General features: G+C 36.0%; 1 protein-coding gene and 1 non-coding gene across 3 annotated transcripts; both read left to right on the top strand.

Moving 5' to 3' along the window:
* Positions 1–306: 306 nt before the first annotated feature.
* LOC131621156 (small nucleolar RNA R71) lies at positions 307–413 on the top strand. Its single transcript, XR_009289484.1, has one exon. It is a non-coding gene; the product is annotated as a small nucleolar RNA R71 (small nucleolar RNA).
* An 11,898-nt stretch (positions 414–12,311) lies between these two features.
* LOC131620509 (putative pentatricopeptide repeat-containing protein At3g49142) lies at positions 12,312–17,083 on the top strand. Of its 2 annotated transcripts, none has more exons than XM_058891613.1 (2): positions 12,312–15,185; positions 15,328–17,083. In XM_058891613.1, exon 1 carries the CDS (start codon positions 12,532–12,534, stop codon positions 14,551–14,553), a length of 2,022 nt encoding a protein of 673 aa, XP_058747596.1. In that variant the 5' UTR covers positions 12,312–12,531; the 3' UTR covers positions 14,554–15,185; positions 15,328–17,083. The 2 variants fall into 2 exon arrangements, with proteins under 2 accessions (XP_058747596.1, XP_058747595.1); XM_058891612.1 differs by having other exon boundaries at positions 12,312–15,208.
* The last annotated feature ends 1,762 nt before the right edge of the window (positions 17,084–18,845 follow it).

The following is an 18,845-nucleotide window of genomic DNA, read 5'->3' as shown; positions in this document are numbered from 1 at the left end:
GCTACGGCAGCAGCGGTGGCTGAAGGAGTGATGGTTAAGTTTTCGATCTTTTGAGTTAAAGCGTCTACTTTAGCGTTAACGCGGTCTATACCACTTATTTCGTACATTCCTCCTTTGGTTTGGGTCTTCTGTAGAGCGGCTCGTTCTCCACCCCATTGGTAATGGTTTTGTGCCATGTTCTCTATGAGGTTGTATGCTTCATTATGGGGTTTGTCCATTAGTGCTCCGCCAGCAGCGGCATCTATAGTCATTTTAGTGTTATAAAGGAGACCACCATAGAAAGTATGGATGATCAGCCATGGTTCGAGTCCATGATGAGGGCATAGTCTAAGCATGTCCTTGTATCGTTCCCAAGCTTCGAAGAGTGATTCGTTATCTTTCTGGGTAAATTCGTTGATTTGACCTCTTAGCATAGCGGTTTTGCTAGGCGGAAAGTATCTTGCTAAGAATACTCTTTTCAGTTCGTCCCATGTAGTTATGGAATTAGAAGGTAGGGATTGAAGCCACGCTCTAGCTATATCTCTCAAGGAGAAGGGAAAGAGACGTAATCGAATAGCTTCGGAACTAACGTTGTTAGCTTTGACAGTGTCGGCATATTGCACGAACACAGATAAATGGAGGTTGGGGTCATCTGCAGGGCTTCCAGAGAATTGATTCTGTTGAACAGCTTGTACCAACGAAGGTTTCAGTTCGAAATTGTTCGCCTCAATCGCAGGTGGTGCGGTACTTGAGTGCGGTTCAGCGCGTGAAGGAGCGGCATAGTCTCTAAGAGGACGAATAGCAGCCATCTCTAACTTCGGGGTAATTTGATTGATTTGATCAGTAAAGGTCAATTCCTGATTAATCGGAATTGGTGCTACTTCGGGAAGATTGCGAGCTCGACGTTTGACGTTAATGAAACGTTCGATCTTGTTAATTCGTTGTATTAAATCTCCTCCTTGTGAACGAGTATTTGGCATACAATCGTCCAGAAAGAAAGGAAAGAATTGCCCTAGTCTCTACGGTGTAACAGTGAGTTACGATATCGACTTAAATAGTCCCCGGCAACGGCGCCAAAAACTTGATCGCGACTTTACGTGTCTATTAATCTGATGACTGCAAGTGCACAGTCGTGTCGTGTAGTTTTAAAAGATATCGAATCCACAGGGACTATGAATCGATCTACCGTTATCTAAGGTTACTATGTAAAGCTAAGGCTACTGATATTTTGATTGTTCCTAAGGGAAAGTGATTGTGAATATTAAGAAATATAATAATAGACGGATATCAGTATGTATTTCGTTTAACTTAAGGTGATCCGAAGGTCCATTGGCTAATGCATAATTCGATTAAAAATCTTTATTAATTCAATTGATTAAAAATCCTCCTCTCAAACTTTCGCTCTGTTGATTTAGATTACTAACTCGTAATGTACGCTTTCGCCATCCCATTAGATTTTAGAAAAGCTCTTTGGAAACAACGTAATTAATAAATTGCTCGTTTTATGAAGTTGTTATCTATTTAAATCTTCTAATCTCAAACTTTTGCTCTGTTGACTCGGAACATGCTAATATCCCTAACGTACGCTTTCGCCATCCCGCTCGGGTGTAAAAACATTTTTTGAAAATAAATAAGTTCTAATTAGTTTTAATACGCTTTCTCCATCCTTAAAACTAATGTCCTATGTCTACTATCCAGTTAAAGATCTCAAACTTTCGCTCTATTGATTTTAACCTTTGACCGTCTTAACCCCTCAAACTTTCGCTCTATTGGTTTTAAGACTTACTAATTAAATTAGACATACAAACCAAAAACAAGTGATATTTAATAAAATATAATTAAGCCAATTTATTTCGGATCCCACAGTTAACTTACTTTACATACCGATATCTTAGTTAATTAGCCAGACATATTAATACGGTTAAGCATGCATAAATTAATTTGGCTTATAATAAAAGGAATGTTAAATGGCATATAATATATCATGCAATAATAATATAAATAAAGGCGGTAAATAATAAACCTGAATAAAATAAATTGCAATTGAATCTTGAAGTATCGAACTTCCACCACAGGTTGGCTGGATCGTTCTTCGGAATTAAATGGACAGAAATTAAAAACAAGGAATTAAAATGATAAATCTAACGTAAGGCTAGATTTATAAAAGGTTCACAACAATTTCCGGTGTAGAAATTGTTATGAGAAAATAAGACTGTTTAAATGAAAGCAGGAAGAAAAATAGCAATCGCGGAACAATTTCGGCAGCACTTCGTTAGCAGAAAAATCGGACCGTTTGAAGTGAAGTGGCTGCCTCTATTTATAGGCGAGCCTTTGCAGTTGGAATGCGTGAAAGTAGGAACTTCTCAGACTGGGGCTTGGAGACGCACGTCTCCACTTCTTTAGGGAGACTCAGCACACGACTTGAGACGTGCGTCTCAAGTGGAGAAAATATAGGGAGAGCTGGAGACGGGCGTCTCCTCATCGTGACGTGGCAGAGAGAGACGTTGGAGACGGGCGTCTCCACATGCTCTTTAGGTCTTTCCAGCTCCTTCGTGGGCTGGTCTGTCTCTTTGGGCCTTTGGGTCTCCTTTTTGCACCTCTTTTTCACTTCAGCACCCCTTTTTCATCTTTTAGGCACAAATAGTGGTCATTTTAGCTCCATTTCTTCTCCTTTTCACAAATAGTCTCAATAAGAGTGTAAAACCTGAAACAAAGTAAATACTCGCATAATATCGTAATAAAACAATATATTAAACGGAAAATGCTATAAATATCTACGGATTTCAAGCTAAATATACGATATAAAATCGTGTTATCAAGTGTATGTGAAATTCCTTGACATTGAAAATAAACCTTGATTTAACCTATAAGGCAAAAATTAAAATAAAATTTAAATAAGAAAAGGATTAAAACTTAGCTTTTCGATTGCCATGGCGCGTAGTCGGAAGACCTTTGATTAACCCTGAAAATTGGGCACAAATAAGAAAAATGGGTTAGTGCATTATAGTCCTCAACAATTATAACGTAGCAGATTAAAAATTAAAATGGTAAAAAAATAAAAGGCGAGGCAAAAGGCAAGCTTTGAATAGGCCAAAAGTTAACCAGAGTTAATAGAGGAAATAGGTAAAAACCTAGACTAGGGTTAATGGGCAACACCTACCAGTAATTACTAAGCTTAACTGTACTAAATTATCTAAACAATTAAAATTATTACAAACTAAAATTAATCCTAATTTATTTAACCTAAAGTTAATCTAAATTCTAATTATTAAATTAATTAATTTAATAATATAATAAAACCTAAAAAAAAAAAAGCAATTCTAATTATTTAACTAATTAAATTAAAATTAAAACATAAATATTTATCTAATTCTAATTACTGAATTATTTTAATTAAAAGGTTTAACCTAATGGTTAGAATACTTTTGGTAATTCTTTGGTTAGAATATAAAAGTAGAAGAAATAATAAATAAACAAACAAAACAAATAAAAGAAGAAGAATAAAAAAAAGACATAGCTGGGCGTGCAGGATCCTGTGAGGGAGGGTTCTGAGGGTGCATCCTGGAGTTGCAGATCCTGGGACGTTAGATATGATACTGGGGAGATCTGAAGGTTGGAACGTGAAGCACATGGTAGTCACGCGTGAGTGCGTTGCGTTGGATCTACAATCAGATAATTTGAGAAAAAATACGTCTTGCGTATGGATCGAACTCTGGCCTTCTCCATTACCAAGATTTGCTTGTTCCCAACTGTGCTACAAGTGGTTAGTCGTTGGAGTAATACATTGAATACAATATATTGCAATCAAATAGATTAATGGATAAGTCAAATAAAACATTCAAAATGGGACCCAGAACCCCTTGGGAGAGCCAATCGCTGGTGGAGTGAGATGATTGAAATTCTGACCGACCAACAGGAATAAGACACGCGCGTGGAGAGAGCCAATCGCTGGTGGAGTGAGATGATTGAAATTCGTGACATGCGTGTAGTATTTTGATCATAACTGGAGCTTCGTAACTCGGAATGACGCGGTTCAGGTGGCAAAATTTCGCTAACGAAAAGGGCTACAACTTTGATGTTGAAGTCAAAGCCAAAATAGGCATAGACGGACACGGTCAGACCGTGTCAAGTGACACGGCCGTGTCAGCCTGTGCGGACAGAATTTCTGAATTTTGATGTTTTTACAATTTTAAAGACCCAGGGGCAATTTTGGTATTCTGGCTGGGATCTGAAAACCTAGAGAAGTTAAAAGTGATTTGAGAGACAAGGAGAAGGACTTTTTGGTGAGGAGAAGACACTATTGAAGATTGGAGAAAATAAGGGTTTGGGAGAGAAGAAGGTTTTCAAGAACGGAAGCGATTGAAGATCAACTTTCATCTCAATTCCTGTAATGTCTCTATTTTATATTTTGTTTTCTTTGAACAATATGAGTAACTAAACCCTAATGCTAGGGGGTGTCCTTGATTTGATTATGTAATGATTTTGAATTCTTGAGTTCATCAATAGATTTATTTTCTTATTTAATTTAATTGTACAAGGTTTTTATGCTTTCTTTGTCGGACCAACAAGATTGATTTACGGTTAATAACCAGCTGGACAGCGGTTGTTAAGGTTTTTGTACGATTAGACTATAGTAGATATCACCTAGGACTAGGGATAACCTATAGTTACCGATTAACTCTTGATAACATAAAGGCTTGATTTCATCATAATTCTCTAAGGACTTAGGATTTAGGATGAATGTTCAAAGGTTTTCCCACTAAGGACTTAGGGGAAAATAATCTAAAGGGCGGTAACTAAAGGTTATGAACTTGTTGAAGAAATCAAAATTCAAGGTTAATACAGGGCAAATCATACACTTTACCCTAGCATGCTCTCATATTTGTTAAAACCACTTAGTCAATTTTCTGTCATTTTTATTTATTGTTAATTTATAATTGCAAATCAAAACTCCAAATATAGTTTTTGTTTAATTGAACCACTATTGAAACTCGATATTAACGTGCAGTCCTTGAGATCGGCATTTGGGGAATTTCCCTATTATTACTACAGAGGCAAAATAGTACACTTGCTATTTTACCGATCAAGTTTTTGGCGCCGTTGCCGGGGACTGCCAAAAATATAGAGTTTTAATTTTAGTTCAATTAAAATTTTGTTGCTCGTCAACTAAAATTTTGTTTTCAGTTTTTGTTTATTTGAATTTGATTTTATTATAAAAAAAAAAGAAAAAAAATCTGATTATTTTTGCTTCATGAATTCTTCTATACTTTGCTACTAACAAATTGTCTGAGTTTTGTAGCTATGTATTGTTTTGATACATTGCCACCTATATCTCCTGCATGTTGGTCGCCTGATTCGGGAGTCACTTTAGAAGAGGCGACTAAAATTTTTAAAGCATATAAGAAGGAGGTAAGAATCCTTATGAATGAATGTAAGGAAGCTAACTTTTATCCAGATAGGTTTATTTGGAGAAAGTTAGAGTTGGAAGAAGAATATGTTGAACCAAGAGAAAAATGCATAACATCAGATGAAGAGGATGCAGTAAGAATATAAGAATTTGAGGTAAAAAAGAAATATGGGGAAGAAGAAATAAGGAAACTTGAAGATGATCGAGTTTTGGATAAAACCACAAATTTAACAATTTTTGAAGATGTGGACATCCCACAAGAAAATCTTCAACAAAAGAGTATCCCCAAAAACTATTTTTATAACAAGGCAGATGAAAGACAAGAAATTGACAAAGTATTGGAAGACATTTGTGCCTTGTTTAATAAAGTCCAGCTAAAAAGGATTTGGCAACAACATCATCAGTACTTTAAGTTCATGGGATTGCTACCAAACAAAAGAAAGAAAAAAGATGATGTGTTCTTTGTGTCATATATGCCACCCTAACAAGAGGAATGGACCGTCGAGCCATGCGACGTTAAACGAAGCGCTCCGTGGGAGGCAACCCACGGTTTTAATAATTAATTTCTCTATTTGTTTGTTTTATTTTCAGGAAATAAAAGAGGGCATCTCTAGTGAAAGCTCGGAAGTGATCATTGGAGTGAAATACCCTCTGTAAGTAACCTCTCCAAGGCTTGTTCTAAAACATTGAGGCCAATGTTTAGTTTAAGTGTGGGAGGGGTTCTTTTCATTTGCTTTTAGTTGTTTTCCATTTTTGTTTTTTGTTTGTGTGTTGTGTTGACATTGTGTTATAAATTGAGTGATGGATGCCGAATGAATGATGATTGGTAGTTAGTGGAGGAAAGGTGCAACCCGAACTTAATCTCTCGAGGTACTTTGGAAGTGGACATAGCCGAAAGTGTCGGACGCAACTTGAAGAACTAGACTGAGAAGGTAAGTGGTGAAATCGAGCCGGAAAGGAAGTCACATGATATAAAGGGTGTGATGAAACTGTAAACTTAGCTTACATGGTGAGGAACATAAAAAGCCAAACACATGTAAAGATCATCATGAGAGTGAAATTAGGTATGACTTTATCTCTCTAATTTTGCGTTTGTCCTGCCGACACAGTACAAATATGAAATCACACACTGAGGCACTTGTTTGTTCTCCCCAGAGCCTTTCCGTCCTTCATTTATTTTTGTTTTATCCCTCGTTAAACCCGTTGAGCCATCCCCCCTTGTTTGTTAAACCCACACATGTCATCCTTAACCATAATTCTATCATTTTTGTTTGGCACTTGTGTAATTATTGTTTCTTTTGAACTTGTGTGAAATTGTAAGTTTGGGGTGGTGCTTAAGAAAATAAAAGGCAAGTGTGATATAAAAAAAAAAAAAAAGTGTGTAAAGCACAAGAAAAAAAAAGAAAAAAAATAGTTTGAAACACTTGCCTAAAAAGATTTGAAAGACTCGAACGATGTTGATTACCCGGTAATTAGGTAAAAAGGAGAGTCTAAGAAGAAACCCCATCACACAAAATCGAACACAAAGACAAGAAAAATAACATAAGTGCTAGTTCATAAACCATTTGCATATCAATCTCTTGTTTATCCTTCCTTCCACCTCAGCCCCGTTACAACCTAAAAAGTCCTCAAAAGTGTGTGAATTCTTTTTGTATAGTGAAAGTAGGATGTATGCAAAGTCAAGGGTTGATATTGCATATCGTGATGTTGAGCGAAAAGCACTCTAACCCCGAGAGACAATGTGAGAAGTGTGAAAAGTTTGCAGGTGAAATACACTCTGTTGTGAAGTGTGATGGACAACAAGGTTCGATAAGTCCAAAAGCTTAATCAAGAAAGGGAAGTAAGTTGCGAAAGACATCGACTATGTTGTGGAAAAGAAAAGTTTAAGGTGACCTCGGTTTGATCTCTTGCATCACTTGAGGACAAGCAATAAGATAAGTTTGGGGTTGTGATCGGTCACCATTTCTACTTAATTTCGTCATAAATTCGGCATAAGATCGTCATACTTGGTAACACTTTGTGGTTGTTTTCAAGAGTTTTTCGTTGATTCCTTTAATATTAGTTAATTGCTTGCATTATGTTTTTGTGCCCTTTATCATGTCTTTTTAGATGCTTTTGATCTCTCTACTTGGTGGTTGTAGGTTAATTCTGGATCAGATGGAAATTGCACAAGTCTTGGTGTAAAAGAAGCTGAAAATCGTGACATGCGTGTAGTATTTTGATCATAACTGGAGCTTCATAACTCGGAATGACGCGGTTCCGATGGCAAAATTTCGCTAACGAAAAGGGCTACAACTTTGATGTTGAAGTCAAAGCCAAAATAGGCAGAGACGGACACGGTCAGACCGTGTCAAGTGACACAGACGTGTCAGCCTGTGCGGACAGAATTTCTGAATTTTGATGTTTTTACAATTTTAAAGACCCAGGGGCAATTTTGGTATTCTGGCTGGGATCTGAAAACCTAGAGAAGTTAAAAGTGATTTGAGAGACAAGGAGAAGGACTTTTTGGTGAGGAGAAGACACTATTGAAGATTGGAGAAAATAAGGGTTTGGGAGAGAAGGTTTTCAAGAACGGAAGCGATTGAAGATCAACTTTCATCTCAATTCCTGTAATGTCTCTATTTTATATTTTGTTTTCTTTGAACAATATGAGTAACTAAACCCTAATGCTAGGGGGTGTCCTTGATTTGATTATGTAATGATTTTGAATTCTTGAGTTCATCAATAGATTTATTTTCTTATTTAATTTAATTGTACATGGTTTTTATGCTTTCTTTGTCGGACCAACAAGATTGATTTACGGTTAACAACCAGCTGGACAGCGGTTGTTAAGGTTTTGTACGATTAGACTATAGTAGATATCACCTAGGACTAGGGATAACCTATAGTTACCGATTAACTCTTGATAACATAAAGGCTTGATTTCATCAGAATTCTCTAAGGACTTAGGATTTAGGATGAATGTTCAAAGGTTTTCCCACTAAGGACTTAGGGGAAAATAATCTAAAGGGCGGTAATTAAAGGTTATGAACTTGTTGAAGAAATCAAAATTCAAGGTTAATACAGGGCAAATCATACACTTTACCCTAGCATGCTCTCATATTTGTTAAAACCGCTTAGTCAATTTTCTGTCATTTTTATTTATTGTTAATTTATAATTGCAAATCAAAACTCCAAATATAGTTTTTGTTTAATTGAACCACTATTGAAACTTGATATTAACGTGCAGTCCTTGAGATCGACATTTGGGGAATTTCCCTATTATTACTACAGAGGCAAAATAGTACACTTGCTATTTTACCGATCAATTCCCTATCCTTTGGCTGATTATTTATGATATGATAAATTATCTCTTCCCCACAAACTCTTTAACTTAAACATCACCACTACCACTGAACCTTCTTCCTACTCCATAGCCATTACCATCCCTCATTGGCAACAAGCCATGCAAAATGAGTTACAATCCCTAACTGACACACAAACCTGGACCATCACTCCTTTTTCTCCCCATAAAAAAGCCATTGGCTGTAAATGGATATTCAAACTTAAATATAATCCTAATGGCACCATTGATAAATATAAGTATAAACTAGTCGCTAAAGGTTTTAACCAAACCGAAGGCCTTGACTACCTCGAAACATCCAGCCCCGTCATCAAAATGACAACCATACACCTTTTACTGTCCATTGCAGCTACCTCCAACTGGCACATTCACCAGCTCAACATAAATACGACCTTCCTCCATGGAGACCTTGAGGAAGAGGTCTACATGAAACTTCCACCGGGCATGAAAATATCTAAGAACATGGTATGTCGTCTAAAAAAATCCATCTATGGCCTCAAACAGGCCAGCCGCCAATGGAATCACAAACTTACCCTTACTTTATTAAACGTAGGTTATTCCCAATCAAAATCAAATTATTCGTTATTTACCAAATTCACTACTGTCTGCTTCACTGTTATATTAGTATATGTAGACGATTTAATACTCGTAGGTACTGCACTTTCTGAAATCAATGCAATAAAACGCATTCTTGACCATAAATTCAGCATCAAGGGCATGGGCAAACTAAAATATTTTCTTGGATTTGAGATTGCCCATTCATCAAAGGGCATCACCTTATGTCAATGCAAATATTACCTCGAACTACTTGAAGCTACAGGGATGCTTGCTGCCAAACCAGCTTCTACCCCTTTTGAACCAGGACTGAAACTTGATAATCCCGACGAAGCAAAGCTGCTAGATCCTTCTACATTCTGCAGCATCATTGGTAAGTTACTTTATCTCACACACTCCCGCCCTGATATCGTTTTTCTATTTGCAGGTTGAGCCAACATCTTGCACAACCAACACAAACCCATCTCACTGCAGCACACAGGATAATACAGTATCTCAAAAATGAACCTGCCCTTGGACTGCACTTCAAACGGAACTCAACACTTCAGCTAACCGGTTTCACGGACTCCGATTGGGGTGCTTGCCACACAATGAGACGTTCCACAACAAATTTCTGTTTCTTCCTTGGAAACAACCTCTTAAGTTGGAAAACAAAGAAACAGCCCGTCGTATCCAGATCTTCATTAGAGGCCGAATATAGAGCACTTGCGAATACTTCCTGCAAAGCACAATGACTTCTATACCTGCTAAAAGACTTCAGAATTCCACATCCCCAATCTGTTACTCTATACTGCGACAACAGAAGTACCATACACATCGCCACAAATCCCATATTCCATGAACGCACAAAGCACATTCGAAATGGACTGCCATCTCGTGCGCAACAAAATGCAAGACAAGACAATCCATCTCATGCCCATCAACTCTGAAAACCAATTTGTCGACATGTTTACAAAAGCCCTCCACCTTGGCCCTTTCAACTCTTGTGTATCCAAACTAGGACTGTTAAATATACACTCCAGTTTGAGGGGGGTGTCAAAATACCTGTCCAGCCCACTTAATGCTTTTATTTTCTTTTAGGCCCATTTTCTTTTCCACTCTTTTGTAACTGTCATATAGTCCATTATATAGAGGCTAAATGATATTTGGCAATATACAATTTTTCATTATCAATAATAAACATATTTTTTGATCAAGGGAATAATTTTATGCTTCCTATAACACCCCATATTTTCCATTATTTAATTTAATTAGATTTTAAATTATTTAATTGGATTAATTGGCATTTTGGTAAATTATTGAGGAATATTGTAGAAATAAACAACTGGGCTTAGTGTAGTGGTTAGCAAAGGGGAGGTGTTAACTATGTAAGCCTTATTGAGATATTTTCTATTTTTCATAAAATAAGGGAAATTGGAAAAAGGAAGGAAGTTAGAAGAAAAAGAGCAAAAGTCTGAGAAAAAGAGAAGATACGTGAAAAGGAGAAGAAGAGGAAGAAGAGGACCTTCGAAGATTCGACTCAAAGGTAAGGGGGGCTCTTCGGGTTAGTGATTATTATATAATCAGGGGTAGTGAACTGATTAGGATTGTTATTTGGTTCAATTGCATGTTTGGGTTTTGGGGAATTTAGGTTGTTTATGTTGATTTGATACAATTGATGAATTTGATGAATGGTTTGGTGTTAGATGACTTCTAAAACGTGTTATATTTGTATTATGTTATGTTAATTGATGAGGTTTTGGTATGTGTCTGTTTTGGTGCGATTTGGATGAGATTGGGAGAAGAAATATGTTAAAATCGCAGAAAAATTCTGCATCTGCGCAGTGTGCGTCGACCTATGTGATACATGCGTCGACCTATCGGTTATCAAAAGGCCAGCATGAGTCGACTCATGGGTCGGCGTGCGCATATCCGAGGGGGACAGGAAATCTAATGCGTCGACCTGAAGGGGGTTTTGCGTCGACGCATAACATCCAATTTTTGACAAATTTTCCGGAGGTCATAACTTTCAGACCGTACATCCGTTTTGAGCGTCGTTTCGAACGCTGCGAAGCTAATTTAAAGCTTTAGATGATGAGTTGATGAAATGGGCAGTGGTCCTATTTGATTTTAAATGTTGATTTAATTTAACTAATGGACTATATCATTGTGTACACATATGTGTGAATGTAACAATGTGTTGTTGTGGTGGTGTAGCCACTTTGAATTTCATTTTGATTGGGTGGTGTTTTGACATGATTATATGTGATATGACTGAATGATTGTTAATACATGTGCATGCTTATTGGTGATGAAATGGTGAGTTGTAATGAGACGATGTGAAGCATGGGATCGATGATGTTATAAGTATGTCATATGTGTACATTCATTCATTCGCATTTTGATGATGGATCCCGGTGATGTTGTGGATCAAATGGTGGGCATAATTCTCATTGTGCGAAATTTGTGCCGGTTGGACTGTATCTTGATGATGAAAGATCAGTTGGATGGGTTTAGCCCATGTATGGTACCACATGCATAGTGTTAGTCATTCATGTGCATGATAATATAGTATGATCAAATGATTGTATATTATACTTGGTGATGTGTTTGATTTTGGTGTGTGATCAGTTGTTATAAAATCTGAATACATGTTGTGGTTGGGTGAATGATAATGCTATGATGTTTTATTACTTATGACTGTATAATACTTATTAATTTTGAATGAGACTCACCCTTACATGTTGACATTTTCAGATTAAGGAGTAGCGGCATCTTGATTTTGTGAGGATAGCTCATAGGCTAGTCCGTAGTCTGTGTCGAGTCATCCTCTGATTTGTAACATTGGGGAACGATAGACTTAAGAGTTACTTATGATACTCTATTTTACTGTTTTGGATTATGTATCGTTTGATTTATGTTTTGGTGATGTCTTACGATACCATTGAATGACATGCCACTGTGTCGATGATGTATTTTGATAATTTGTTAATCGTTCCTAATAAAGCATGACGAACGAGTTATTAGAACAAGTAAGGGTCACATTGCCTTTCCCGTGCTAAGTTATACAATCCATTTCCCTTCCTCGACCACTCTCTTCCATACCTTCGGCGAACAGCATCAAGTTACTCTGCATGGACCAGTGACGAGACAATCACCGCGCATCCGTCAGCTTGGTGACTTAAACATAAATTTTCATCTGAACCGCGCCATATGCCCATTCTATATCTTGCCAGCAGAGCTTCTCAAGTTCCCTCTCTCTTATGAAATGTTACCTTTTCACAAGCTATCTCACCACTTTTCAGAATTACAAGCATTAGTTTCTTCATTCCACAAATCAATAACACCCCTACAAAACCCACTTCTTCCTTTGGAACTTCTAGCAAAAACACTAGACCAAAATCCAGACATCAAAACCTTGAAAAATCTCCACTCCAAGATTTTCCATCTCAATTCACACCAAAATCCATCTCTAGGAATCAAACTCATGAGAGCATATGCCGCTTGTGGAGAACCCGCGTTGACACGCAAGGTGTTTGATGAAATGTCTGAGAGGAATGTTATTTTCTACAATGTCATGATTAGAAGTTACGTGAATAACCACCAGTACAATGATGGGCTGTTTGTTTTTAAGGACATGGTTAATGGAGGGTTTAGGCCTGATAATTATACTTACCCTTGTGTTCTTAAGGCTTGCTCTTGCTCGGAGAATTTGAGCTACGGGTTGTTGATTCATGGAGCTGTTTTGAAGGTTCGGATGGATTTGAATTTGTTTGTTGGGAATGGTCTTATTGCTATGTATGGGAAATGTGGGTGTTTGGTTGAGGCGCGACGTGTGTTTGATGAGATGTTTTGTAGGGATGTTGTTTCGTGGAACTCGATGGTTGCGGGGTATGCACAGAATGAACGATTTGATGATGCGTTGGAGATTTGTAGGGAAATGGAGGATTTGGGACAGAGACCGGATGGAGGTACGATGGCTAGTCTTATGCCGGCTGTAGCTAACACTTCGCTGGAGAATGTTTTGTATGTTGAGAAGATTTTTGTGAATTTGGAGAGGAAGAATTTGGTATCGTGGAATGTGATGATAAGAGTTTATATGAAAAATTCCATGCCTGGAAATGCTGTGGATTTGTATTTGCGAATGGAGAAAAGTGGAGTGGAACCGGATGCAATCACATGTGCTAGTGTTCTTCCGGCATGTGGGGATCTTTCGGCATTGTTGTTAGGAAGGAGGATTCATGAGTATGTTGAGAGGAAGAAATTACGTCCAAATTTGCTACTGGAGAATTCTTTGATCGACATGTACGCAAGGTGTGGATGTTTGGAAGATGCAAAAAGAGTGTTTGACAGAATGAAATTCCGTGATGTTGCATCATGGACTTCATTGATATCTTCTTATGGTATGACTGGTCAAGGGTGTAATGCTGTGGAACTCTTCACAGAAATGCTAAATTCAGGCCAAACTCCAGATTCTATTGCATTCGTCGCAATTCTCTCGGCTTGTAGCCATTCAGGATTATTGGATGAAGGGAAGTTTTACTTCAAACAGATGAGAGATGATTTTAGAATAACACCAAGAATCGAACACTATGCTTGTCTGGTTGATCTATTAGGACGTGCCGGCTGTGTAGATGAGGCCTATAATTTTATCAAACAAATGCCAATTGAGCCAAATGAAAGAGTTTGGGGGACACTTCTTAGCTCTTGCAGGGTATATTTAAACATGGATATTGGACTTTTAGCAGCTGACAACCTACTTCAACTAGCTCCCGAGCAATCTGGTTACTATGTTTTGTTATCGAATATTTATGCCAAGGCTGGTAGATGGAAAGAAGTAACGGAAATCCGATCAGTAATGAAGAGAAGAAAAATTCGGAAAACTCCCGGCATCAGTAATGTTGAGCTAAACAATCAAGTTCATACATTTCTTGCGGGCGACACATCACATCCGCAGTCGAAGGAAATATATGAAGAGCTAAGTGTGCTGGTGGGGAAGATGAAAGAGTTAGGATATGTACCTGAGACTGATTCAGCACTTCATGATGTGGAGGAGGAGGATAAGGAAGGCCATCTAGCTGTTCACAGTGAAAAGTTAGCTATTGTATTTGCTCTTTTGAATACACAAGAGTATCAAATCAGAATTACCAAAAACCTCCGTGTTTGTGGAGATTGTCACATTGCTGCAAAGTTAATCTCCAAAATAGTCAAACGTGAAATTGTTGTTAGAGATACTAATAGATTCCACCATTTTAAAGATGGTCTTTGCTCTTGTGGTGATTATTGGTGAGGGTTCTGATGAAAATTTAACCGGAACTCAGCCACGCTAAATACTGGAATTTCGCAATTTTGATCGGAATTTGGTTGTGCATATTTATTGTAAGTTTATTGCACTGTGAAGCCTGATGACTGCTATTGGAGCTTAGGTACAGGACTTCTGTGAACAATCTCCTTTGAAGTGAGAAGAACACACTAGCATATTGTGAATTTATCTTTTCAGCACTGAAATGATTTGAGTGCATTTATAAGCATATATTGATGATCTGATTCTGGATTGTTTTGTTTATTGATAAGGATTCATGACCTCTTCATATGTTATCCATCACGTTAAAACTCAACAATTTTTGCAGAGGATCAGGCTTCCCTTTCCATTCTTTTGACCAAGCGTGATCAAATGGAGAGGTGGAAATGTCTGGTAAAAGGTAATTACAATTTTAATACCTAAAAAAGGGTGGATTATAAACCTATAATAGTGGATAGAAAAGGGCACATGATGCATGAAGACACAAAGAGAGAAAATTACAGATGATATTTGGGAGGGAAGGACTGAAGTTCAAGAAGAGGTGTTTATAAAAAAATAAGGAAGAAAAATGATCGTACCAGCAGGAAACAGGAATTACTTGGATGAAAAAGCATTGATAGGTATTTCAATTTTAATAACTAATGTAAGTTTTCAAGATTAACACTTCTAAACTTAAGGGCGCATTAGCTAGCTCTTACATTTCTATGTTGTGTTTATGTTCCACAATACTTCTACTAATTATGTATATGTTGTCTATTATAGGATCCTTCAATGTCTGGCGCCTGAAGAATGTTTTACAGATTTTCACAAGTGTCCCAGATTTTCAACAATTCAATCTCTTTGGTTGCTTTGCCTCTACCTTTTGCAAGGCACGCAAAAATTGAATCAAAGATCCTGAAAATCCATCTTTTTAAGCTATAAACAAGGGATCAAAGGTTATGGTTTCATGGATCTTGCTCCTCGACAATATTTTCTTTTAAGAAATGTAGTTTTCGATGAAGATTCTTTCCCCTTTATTGATTCTACTGCCACCAACACTATTAAGCCACAAACTGTCCATGATGACACATTAACCCTCTTTGATTCTTAATTTTCTTAACTAATTGAACTTGCCACCCAAAGAACATCTTTTTCAAAAACACCTACTTCAGAATCTAGTATGGATATTATTCCCCAAACTAGTCTTGATACTGCGTATTGAACAATGTCACTACTACGTCTACACCTTATCCTCTTCACTTTGTGATACAATATGACAAACTCTCCTATTTATAAAAACTTTATTCCCCAAACCAAGCATGATCACTGGTTGGCAGCTATGGCTAGTGAATTCCAGTCCCTTCAACTCAACAACACTTGGGAAATTGTTGATCTTCCCCCTGATAAAACGCCTACTGGGTGTAAGTGGGATTACATGGTCATGTATACGATTGATGGATCTATTGAACAGTAAAAGCTTGTTTGGTTGCAAGAGGTTGAACCCAAACTGAAGGAAAATACTTTTTGACACATTCTCCCCTATGGCTAAATTGGAAATTGTTCGGCCGTTACTTTCCATTATTGCCATACAAAATTGGTCTCTTCAACAACTTGATATTAACACTGCTCTCTTGCATGAAGATCTCCATGAAGAAGTCTACATGATCGCTCCTAAAGGTCTTACTGTCCCTAATTCCGGTCAAGTTTGTTGTCTTCTTAATCTTTATATGGTATGAAGCAAGCTAGTTGTCACTGACATTACTTAGGCACTTTAGCAACTATGCTAGTTCACGGCATCACTTACTACCACTCATTTAAAAGTTGCCCATCAAGAACTTTCCTGCCTAATTGTTACTTTATCCTACTTCTTCCATCCTTCATTTTAAAGGTTGCAGTGATTCTGATTGAGTGTCTTGCCCTGCAACTCGTAAATCCGTGACTGGTTGTTATTTTATTTTTAGGATACTCTTTAGTCTCATAGAAATCGAAGAAACAAAATGTTACATCCCAATCATCTTTTGAAGTTGAGTTTCGTGCCTTAGCAACTAAGCTTGGTGAAATGGTTATTGTAACTTTTTACTGCAAATCCCATTCATTTCACATGCCCTCCATTATTGTGATAACCAATGTATATTGCAGCCAATTCAACATTTCACAAACTACCTGAGCACATTGACATATATTTTCACGTTGTTCGGAAAAACTCCTTCCAACTTACGAGCAGTGGTGGAGCCAGAAATTTTACACAGCCTGGGCAAAAATTTACACCATTTATTATTCATCTGTTTTAATTTTTCACACCTTATTTTTACTAATTTTGCCTATAATTTTACCTTTGATTTTATCTAAAAACCGACTATTAAATTGGAAGAGTACAAAGAAAATAGGGGTTGAGCCCGGGCGCTTGCCCGGGCTGGCTGGGCCTTGGCTCCGCCCCTGCTTACGAGCTCCTTCCAACCTGCAGATATTCTGATGAAGGTTTTGGAAATTAGTCCCTTTTTTCAAATTTTGAGTTTGACCCAAGACAAAAAAAATATGGCCCAAAAACTAAACAATGAAGAATTTTATTCATTATTCTATTTAAATAAAAGAATTTAAAAATAAAAAGAATTTAATTGAAGCATTCAGATTGTCTAACATTTTAAATTCTTTAAAAATAATAATTACCTCATCCAGAGTCTCTTGAGTGTGTTTGGATGAGGTAATTGAAAATTTTAAAGGAATTTAAAATTCTAAGCAATTTAAATGATTCAATTGAAATCCATTGATTTTAAATTATTTTGTTTGGATGAAGTATTAAGGTAATTCATTGTTCAATTTTTTGGGTCATTTTTTATAAAATATAATTTTTTTGGACCAAATTAAAAAATTGAAAAGTAGGGACCAAATTGCAATTTTTAAAAATTTGAAGGACCAAATTGTAAAATTTAAAAATTATTAAGGACTAATTTGCAATTTTTTAAATTTTTTGGGGTCAATTTTATAATTTTGAAAAATATGAGGACCAATTTGTAAATTTTGAAGAAATAATAATAACAAATACATTCTATGGAACATGAGAGGACTTTCAAATTCTTTGGTTTTTGGTGTCATTTTAAAATGATTAAATTTAACTTAGATGAAATACTCCATAAATTTCCATCATTTTAACAATTCTTCATTTTTGTATCCAAACAATAGATTTTGGTCAAATCATTTTAAATTCCCTCAAAACATTACTTTCCCTCATTAAAATGCTCCATCCAAACACACTCTTAAGCTTTGTCCAAGTTAATTTGTACAACTTTCTCCTGGTCTAGAAGATTACTATTACAGCCACTACTATAATTGAACTATAAATTTGATGAGATTTAGACTCGACAACTTGAACATTCATGTTAATGTCTTCAAACATGTTCTTATTTTAACTTTTAAGCTTAACGTTTAGGGGTTTGAGTTTTTATTAAGAACAAACAAATGGCAAACAATGTAAATCTCTTTGCAAGTAAACTTTGGTCATCTTTTCACTATCCAATCTCTACTAATTTAAGCTAATATATTTGTGCAACAAAAATTAAAATGACTTTTTTCATTTTTAGGAATAAAAAATTATAATTAAATGAAATGCTATTGTAAAAAAAACAATAATTCAATGAATGATAATATGGACAGAATAATATTGTAAATAATAAATATAATAAAATTTGTTTATATTAGAGAACAATGAAAATTGTAGTTTAAATCTTATAAAACAATAATAATAATAATAATTAGTTACATCAAAAATAAAAAATTATTAATCATTTTATAATAAAATAATAATAATAATAATAATAATAATAATAATAATAATAATAATAATAATAATAATAATAATAATGATTATAAAATATTAATATTTTATTGATTTTATAAAATGATATATAATTTGAGGCGGAGAGAAGGGAGAGAGTATTTTTTTTTGCTTTAAGAAGTAACTTAGATTATGTTATTTTTGAGGTATGAGAATTGAACTTCACTCTAAGTATTATTTTTATTATAAAGAAGTAACACTATATATGCATGCATAAACATTATGAAACCGAAACTTAACCTTAACATCTACCTAAAAAAACATGTCCATTTCAGGAAGATGTCTCTGCGTTAAGCTATATATTTCATAAAAGCAAAATCATATCCTGCTTTCATTTTCAACATAAATTAAGTTGCACTATATTTTCAACTTACAACCCCACAACCAACAATAGTATCTTTACGTAACACATGAAACTAAAACATGCACCTCAATAATTTAAAATTTAACTTTATTTCACTACAAGAGT

Source organism: Vicia villosa, linkage group LG7 (assembly GCF_029867415.1).
Source record: "Vicia villosa cultivar HV-30 ecotype Madison, WI linkage group LG7, Vvil1.0, whole genome shotgun sequence".
Lineage (NCBI taxonomy): Eukaryota > Viridiplantae > Streptophyta > Magnoliopsida > Fabales > Fabaceae > Vicia > Vicia villosa.
This window is presented reverse-complemented; position numbering and strand designations above follow the sequence as displayed.